This window comes from Triticum aestivum, chromosome 2D (genome assembly GCF_018294505.1).
Source record: "Triticum aestivum cultivar Chinese Spring chromosome 2D, IWGSC CS RefSeq v2.1, whole genome shotgun sequence".
In the NCBI taxonomy this organism is placed as follows: Eukaryota; Viridiplantae; Streptophyta; class Magnoliopsida; order Poales; family Poaceae; genus Triticum; species Triticum aestivum.
The window spans coordinates 374668536-374676690 of NC_057799.1; the positions used below are offsets into that span (position 1 = coordinate 374668536).

The 8155-nt window shown below is 43.9% G+C and overlaps 1 protein-coding gene across 3 annotated transcripts; it reads right to left on the reverse strand.

Annotated features, from left to right (window-relative positions):
* Positions 1 to 4149: 4149 nt before the first annotated feature.
* LOC123053221 (histidinol dehydrogenase, chloroplastic) lies at positions 4150 to 7909 on the reverse strand. Of its 3 annotated transcripts, none has more exons than XM_044476663.1 (15): positions 7694 to 7909; positions 7467 to 7558; positions 7248 to 7360; positions 7100 to 7152; positions 6938 to 7010; positions 6529 to 6630; positions 6339 to 6440; positions 6176 to 6247; positions 6030 to 6092; positions 5900 to 5941; positions 5580 to 5639; positions 5370 to 5480; positions 5025 to 5195; positions 4698 to 4788; positions 4150 to 4592 (listed from the first exon to the last, which is right to left on the reverse strand). In XM_044476663.1, exons 3-15 carry the CDS (start codon positions 7338 to 7340, stop codon positions 4318 to 4320), a joined length of 1308 nt encoding a protein of 435 aa, XP_044332598.1. In that variant the 5' UTR covers positions 7341 to 7360; positions 7467 to 7558; positions 7694 to 7909; the 3' UTR covers positions 4150 to 4317. The 3 variants fall into 3 exon arrangements, with proteins under 3 accessions (XP_044332598.1, XP_044332596.1, XP_044332597.1); XM_044476661.1 differs by having other exon boundaries at positions 7467 to 7592; positions 7694 to 7903; XM_044476662.1 differs by having other exon boundaries at positions 7467 to 7586; positions 7694 to 7862.
* Positions 7910 to 8155: the final 246 nt, after the last annotated feature.

Consider the following 8155-nt stretch of genomic DNA (forward strand, 5'->3'; position numbering starts at 1 on the left):
CGTCCTATGTATGAATATTTACCTCTCGATCATTTCGAGACTCCTCGTCATGTCCGTGATCTCATCCGGGACTCCGAACAACATTCGGTCACCAAATCACATAAATCATATAATACAATATCGTCATCGAACGTTAAGCGTGCAGACCCTACGGATTCGAGAACTATGTAGACATGACCGAGACACCTCTCCGGTCAATAACCAATAGCGGAACCTAGATGCCCATATTGGCTCCTACATATTCTACGAAGATCTTTATGGTCGAACCGTTATGACAACATACGTTATTTCCTTTGTCTATCGGCATGTTACTTGCCCGAGATTCGATCGTCGGTATCTTTATACCTAGTGCAATCTCGTTACCGGCAAGTCTCTTTACTCGTTCCGTAATACATCACCTCGTGACTAAACTCCTTAGTCATTTGCTTGCAAGCTTATGATGTGTATTACCGAGAGGGCCCAGAGATACCTCTCCGATACTCGGAGTGACAAATCATAATCTCGATCTATGCCAACTCAACAAACACCTTTGGAGATACCTGTAGAGCATTTTTATAATCACCCAGTTACATTGTGACGTTTGATAGCACACAAGGCATTCCTCCGGTATCCGGGAGTGCATAATCTCATTGTCGAAGGAATGTGTATTTGACATAAAGAAAGCAATAGCAATAAAACTGAACGATCATAATGCTAAGCTAACGGATGGGTCTTGTCCATCACATCATTCTCCTAATGATGTGATCCCGTTATCAAATCACAACTCATGTCCATGGTCAGGAAACCTTAACCATCTTTGATCAACGAGCTAGTCAAGTAGAGGCTCACTAGGGACACGGTGTTTGTTTATATATTCACACACGTATTTAGGTTTCCGATCAATACAATTCTAGAATGAATAAAAAACTTTTATCATTAATAAGGAAATATAAAATAACAACTTTTTTATTGCCTCTAAGGCATATTTCCTTCACAACCTCAGAGTATCACGAGACATACTTCAGAGTTTTACAACATGATAAAAATTCAGATACAAAACCAAATGTTTGTAAACTCGCAGAAGAACCAAATAACAAATACCCAACCCTGGCAAATGTTCCCACATCTAACTCTCTCGATATCATCTCCCACTTTTTGTCAACAAGTGGCAAATAGAAAGAGAAGAAACATGAGGATAAATTACACGCCCGAAGAAGATGAAGAACTGGAGCTGCTTGACGAAGAAGATCCAGCCTTCTCAGATGAAGTAGCTCGCGGAGAAGAATCGGCAGCAACATCTACTCCTGCAGCTCTATCTTCGGGAGCGGTGTGAGTATATGGACCTATAGGTTGATCTTCGGCATCATTTTCTTCGCCTTTCTTGAACTCAAGAGAATTCGCCTCAGAATCAACATCAAGAATGTCATCCGGCTCAACAAAGATTAAATCTGTCGATGTAGACCTGGCTGGAAGAGCTGGGTTGTCCCTGCGCTGGCGATTAGTCTCAAAAGCAACGATGTAGTCATACTTCTTGTGAATGCCTTTAGCTTTGAGCGGATCCTTGGTATACCATTTCTGAAGAAGTGGCCATGAGCGGTGCTTTTCTTCCTTCATTACCAGCATTGGCTGGCCAGCAGTCTCTGCGACATGATTTAATTCAGCCGCGAGATGTTCTTTCTCCTTACGGTTCAGCCTGACATGCTTGTCAAGAGTTTGTTGAGTGTGAAGACAAATCTCATATAGTGAGGGATTTTCTTCTCAGGGTATCTAAAACGTTGTCTTCTTAATATTCTTGGATTCTAGAGCCATATTCTTCTCAGGCTCAACAACCGATTTCCCTCATTGTCCTTGATAACTCGAAGAGTATCGCGGGCAGGTGGTATGAAAGGTTTCTGAGCATCAATGACCGAAATACATCTTGACTTGCACCATGTCAATACGAATTTGAATCCTTGGTGCATATATGTTAGGGCACCTAGGATATTCCGCCGTAGTGACAAGATTGCGAAGAAATAAATCTTCGATGTCAATTGTTTCTACAAGGGAATATCATACTGTGTGTTCCTGAGCACATATTCATTCATTGGCGGCCTCTAAATAGGCACGAGAGCGTTGCATATGATATGGAAGAGAGTCTGATTTTCGAAATTAAAATCCTTCAGATCCTGTTTAGCTGAGACAACATCTCCAACTTTCGGATCCATCAGAAGATGGAGTTGTGCATTTGACACATCCCAGAAGTGCATTTTGTTCTCTCTTTCTTCGTCAATTTCAAAGCGGGGAAAATTCAGCCTCTCCAGCATCCTATCAGCAGCACATGTGATCTTGTCATGCTCAGACATCCACTTAAACGTCCATGTCTTGATGTCCATCCTGTCTCCTGAAACATACAATGTTGCATACAGCTGGAGAATTAAATCTCGGTTCCAACCATGATTGAACCTCAGAAACCTTTTCAGATGAGTTCATCAAACTGGTTGAGGACATTGTTGAAGCAGGGTAAATCTTCCATTGAAGCAATATCCAGATACTTATGGTCAAAGATGCGATTCTTGAAACATAATATCCGAGAATAATAAGTGGCTTGCTTAGTGGTCCAGAAACAAGGGGATAGAGACGTTTTACTCTTAGTGTACGGGCTCTTTCCTAAGAAGGCAAGCATGGAGCGGTGAATATTTTGATTGAAGGGTGGACCATTTGGACCCATTCCATCACGAAAAGCAGGAATGGCCTCTCTTGGGTTTAGATGACGTACATCCTCATCCAAGTGGCCAGCAGCTCTTTGTGTCATCTGGTGCAGCCTGTTTTCATCAATCGGAGGCAGGATTGGGACAAATGATGATTGTTTTCTCCTTGCGAGTTTGCTTGGAGGAGCTAGAAGGCACATCAACCTTTTTAGCTTGCTTCTTTTCAACTTTCTCAAAAGCACTGGTTTTTGGCTCTAGAGCCTTTTCTTCACTGGCATCAGCTAGAGGCACTTGGGCCGAAACAACATCTTTCTCAACAACGATTTCTTCTTGAGCCTCGGACTGAGCAGCATTCTTCTCGTCCCCCATATCAATGTCCTAGGGACGAGGAACTTCTTCTGTGTCAATATCCATCTAAGCATGTGTCTCAGTGGATGGTTGTTGCACTGCTTCTCGGGCAGCGCTAAGCTCGCGCCTTAGGTTTCTATTCGTCATCCATGCCTGACTTCGAGGGAATATCATTTGCATTCCTTTGTGGAGATGGAGCGACTTCCTCGGCGCTCCAGACCATATTGGATCGCTTGCCACGTGATCGATGCATTGCCTGAGAAAACTGTGCCCTCCAAACGCCCTTCCAGGTAATATCGAGCTTTTAATACCTGCGAACAAAGACTCCCAGGTTTAGTGAGAAGTCTCGAAGCCTGCCGAGCCAACAGAGTCTAATTAAACACCCTGAAGTCATGGAATTCCAGGCCACCACTGAGCTTGCGCCTCTGAATTTTCGACCATGCCTGCCGTTTGACATCCGATATATCCCGTTTGAGTCCATGTTTTCATGTCCAAGGGAACCTAGAAGCGAGAGAAGAGCGCCGAACTACGGTCCATGGAGCGAAAATGATGTGCGTACGACACTGCTATGGTGCCACAGCATTAATATGAACCATATAAAGATTGAAAAACAAGAAGAGAAAAAAATCAACAGTCCATGTCATCCATCGTGTAAAGACTGGACAGTTTTTGATCGTACGTGTAGCATCACTCCTCCTTGTACCTCACCAAAAAAAACAAGACATCACTCCTTGTACACACCTCCGTAATCTTAACTTAGGCTTCTGTTCCCTCACAAAAAAAACTTAGGCTTCTGTACTTTTTCTAGTTCCGGGAGAAGGTTCTGGTAAATTTGGCGTCTAGGAACCGAGTATGAAAATGCAGTATCTTAGGCGTGAAGTCAACGAGGACCTCTTCTCTTCTCCAGCACGACAGCGCTGCACAGCGAGCCTGAGATGTTGGTGTCAGGGTCACCATCCAAGATGAACCATGTTTTTGGCTTCTATTATGGTGATCTCCATCGCGAGGTCCCATAATCAGCTGCTCGGTCTGCAATGTAGTAGTCCAATACTACAGTTCCGGGGGACCTCTCTCATCGATGAGAGAGAGAGAGAGACTATGCAACAGCTTTCCCAACTCTCAACGCACAAGGGACTATGCTCACAAGTTTATTCATTTAACAGATCGACATAAGTAGCATTATTCCATGAAACAGCTTCGTATTCTTCACCTTAAACTCTGGCAAGTTCCATCCGATAAAAATGAAGAAAAATATCAGTCCCCAAGCATCAAATAGACTGGCACAACAGACCATGCTAACAGTTTACACAGTTACAGTGGCTTCGACCTCTTGCAGTCTGAGGGTAACAGCTCGCTTGTGCGCTTCTAGCCCTTCGACTTCTGCCATCTTTGCGACGTAGGGGCCCAGCCTTCTCAGCCCTTCTTCAGTCAGGGATTGAACAGTGATGTACTTGAGGAAAGAGTTCAGCGACACACCGCTGTACATCCTCGCGTAACCGTAGGTTGGGAGGACGTGGTTCGTCCCACTGGCATAGTCACCCACGCTCTCGGGGGTCCATTGTCCCAAGAAAACTGACCCTGTAGTTGGAAGATCAAACATTGAGCAGGTCGAAGTATGCAAGGAGAGTTGGATACGAATCAAGATGTGTTTGGGGGCAACTAAGCTCTGGTAGCTATGCCTACCTGCGTTCTCGATGAGCTCCTCCCATTGCTCAGCATCCTTTACGTTGATGATCAAATGCTCAGGAGCATACATATTTGAGAACGATAATGCCTGGAAAGGGGGACAAACAGGGGAGGTCAATGAATCCTTGAGAACAGGAAGTAACCAGATGGATCTTAATTCGCGACTTCAAATTTCTACGATGCATACTGATAGCGTACTCCTTTTAGAAGCAAGCATCTGAGGACAAGGGCCACAAAACGATAGTTTTTTTGCATCGCAAACGAGCTGCATCGATGAACCAGGTGCAGGCGGTATAGGAAGGAATGACATGAACGAATAATTACCTCAACCATATCTCTGGCAAACACAGTGAAACTGTGGCCAAGTGCTTTGGAAGCAAAGTCGCCTCTAGGAAGAGCATCGCACTGCTTGCTAACTTCTGCTTCAATGGCACCTAAATCAACACCATCTCCAGCAATAACTAGAACAACCTGACTATCTGGGCCATGTTCTGCCTACAAGATAGACCAAACAACTGTGATCTAACATACATGGAAATGCTTGGTGAACATCAATATTATCCTATCTTTATCTGTTATCCTCAAGTTTGATATCAAAAATAGTGGACAATAGTCAATTCAACATATACTCTTGGCATTACAGAGCAGAGTAACAGGACGAGAACATACCTGAGATAGCAGATCAGCGGCAACATGAACTGGGTTGGCATATTTGTCAGCAATTACCAGAACTTCTGAAGGGCCAGCAGGCATGTCTATAGAGACCATAGCTTCGCTGTTCTGCAGTCAAATAAGAATAAGAACCACAGAAAGGAATGCACACAGAGAAGATGCCGAGCAGATACTGGTCATGATTTACACAGAAAGAACAGAATAGACCTGAAGAATCATTTTAGCAGCTGTGACATACTGGTTGCCAGGACCAAATATTTTCTCAACCTGTCAAGCGAGTAACAAAAGATGGCAAATGAGAAACAATCGTTGCATCTAACAAGTGCACACGCCTATATTCGCAGACATTTGGAACAGGTTATGAGCTGCTAAGAGCATGACACGACTCCACAAAAGTGCTTAACTCAATTTTACAGTCCTTTAACAAGTGCATGTCAATACAACATTCTACAAGTTTCGTGATAAAGACAGAAAATGCCCCTACTGATTTTGAACAAGTAAATCATAGTGGTATAGATCTTGAGCACCTTTGGGCATGATGCGGTTCCCCATGCCATAGCGGAGATTGCCTGAAAGTAAAGAACATTTAAAAAAATAAAGGACATTGATAACATTGAACTACATAGCAGCAAGCAATATCTCAAAATATCCTTCTACCTGAGCTCCCCCAGCTTTTAGTATGTGTGTAACACCAGCTTTTTTGGCACAGTAAAGAACCTCCTGCACGAAATAGGACTAATGTTCAGATTTCCTCAATTTCACCTTACAAAAACAGAAGCATTTCCATGTCCCACAAAGCGTACCTTACATATGCTACCATCACAACTAGGGGGTGTGGCAAGAACTACAGTTTTGCATCCAGCAATCTGTGCAGGCTGTTAAAAAAGAGAATCGACATGAGAAATTCAAAACAACGAATAACTGCATGTAACTTAGTTTAGAGGACTTGAATAAACATGAGCATACCACAGCAAGCATCAATGCAGTTGAAGGCAAGACTGCAGTGCCCCCTGGAACATACAGCCCGACAGAACCAATGCATCTTGTTATCCTTTTACATCTCACGCCCTTCATACATTCGGGAATACACAAATAAATAAGCACAAGCATATAGAAAGGCCAAAGCGTAAATGGGGGCATCAAAGCATTCTCTTACTTTCATATTCTCAACTGTCTTTTCTGGCGACTTTTGTGAAACATGGAAGGCATAAATGTTGTCATACGCCACATCAAAGGCTTCCTTAACAGCTGGATCAAGCTACAAATTTGATGAAGGTGAGACAGCCAAAATCATCTAGCAGATAAAAATACTATTTGAGGACCATCTGAATCTAGACACAAAATATACTAACATCAGGTGTACTTATTTCTAAGGGTTGAAAGCATCTGAATGCAAGTAGATAAAGCCTAGAATGGGGAGCTGCAACTGAAGAAATAAGTAATCAAACAAGCCATGTATCAATATGGTGCGTGGAGAGAAAAAGCCTGAAATTTATCTGCTTGTGACTTTGGTTAAATTAACAAGACAAACAACATAATTTAGATGCACATCACAAGATGAGTACCTCTGCATCTGGGAGATCGCTAACACGCACAACGGCATTATCGAGAGTGACCTTGTCAAACTTTTCTGTATAACTGAATAGACCATGTACAGCAAAGTAAGAAAAACTCTGCAATAGGCCATGAACAGAGCGATGAACGATCAAATAGTACACAACACTTACTCCTTAACCGCAGCATCACCTCTGACGCGCACATCTTCAACAATCGGATTCACCTAATCCCACAAATCCACAAATCCAAATCCTATGGATGTCAGGCTAGGGCAAAATTTCAACTCCATGACCATGAATAATATCACTATTATCTTACCGTGCTGAAAATGGAGGTGAAGTCAATGCGAGGGCGCGCCTTGAGGCCGCTAACCTCGGCATCGCTGAGATCGGACAGCCTATAGGACTTCATCGGGCAGCTAACACTCAGCACTGAAACCACCAAGTAGGCATATCACAATTCCGAGAATCTTATCCAACAAGCTTTATTAGGAAACAAAGGCTACAACAACAGAATACGCAAGTCAAAAGCTCGCACCTTTGGATTTGGGGACCCCGGAGGAGGCAAGACAGGGCCGGTAACCGCGACCAAGGCTGGTACCGCCGGCGAGCTGAGGCGGAGCGCGCAAGCTGCCCATCAACAGAGCCCGATTCAATTCTGTTTCTGAGGCGTTGGAGAATCAGAAGCATGGGGGAAGATGCGCTATGGTTAAGCCGACGGCTAAACCATGACCGACGAATAATACGGAAGGTAGAGAGACGAACCGAAACCAAACGGCGGCGGTGCAGGGTTTCTACGGCCGGCGGCAAAGCGACGCTGTGAAGGAGGTCGCCGCTGTCCGTGACCGTGGTCTACTGTACTGAGTGCTCCGGCAAAGGAGGCGCCGTCTCAAGGGATGGGGAAAACGAGAGACCGGCGGCGCTGAATGGGCCGTAGGTGGCGATGCTTATTTTGATGGGCCCGAGCCTAGGCTGCCCGAGTGCTGCCACACATTTGCAGTTCGGATCGGAGGCCCGATATTATGCCTAAAAAAAGAGAAATAAATCCCCTAAAAAAACTTCAAAGTAAATAATTTTCGCTAAAAAATGCTTTAAAATAAAGTCCTAAAAGATAGCCTTATAAAAACATGAAATAGGAGAAAACTGACTTATACAAAAGATCACATCAACAATGTTCTACGGCGCGACCATCATGTGGTTGGATAGTTAGGAGGACTCTGATATCCC

Bases quoted from the DNA above. Each gene is read 5' to 3' on its own strand.
- LOC123053221 (XM_044476661.1), bottom strand. From the start codon at position 7,566: ATGGGCAGCTTGCGCGCTCCGCCTCAGCTCGCCGGCGGTACCAGCCTT. The intron at 7,361-7,466 runs GTGCGAGCTTTT...TGGTGGTTTCAG, and splicing joins CGGGGTCCCCAAATCCAAAG to TGCTGAGTGTTAGCTGCCCG. The intron at 7,011-7,099 runs GTAAGTGTTGTG...TGGTCTATTCAG, and splicing joins GGTGATGCTGCGGTTAAGGA to TTATACAGAAAAGTTTGACA.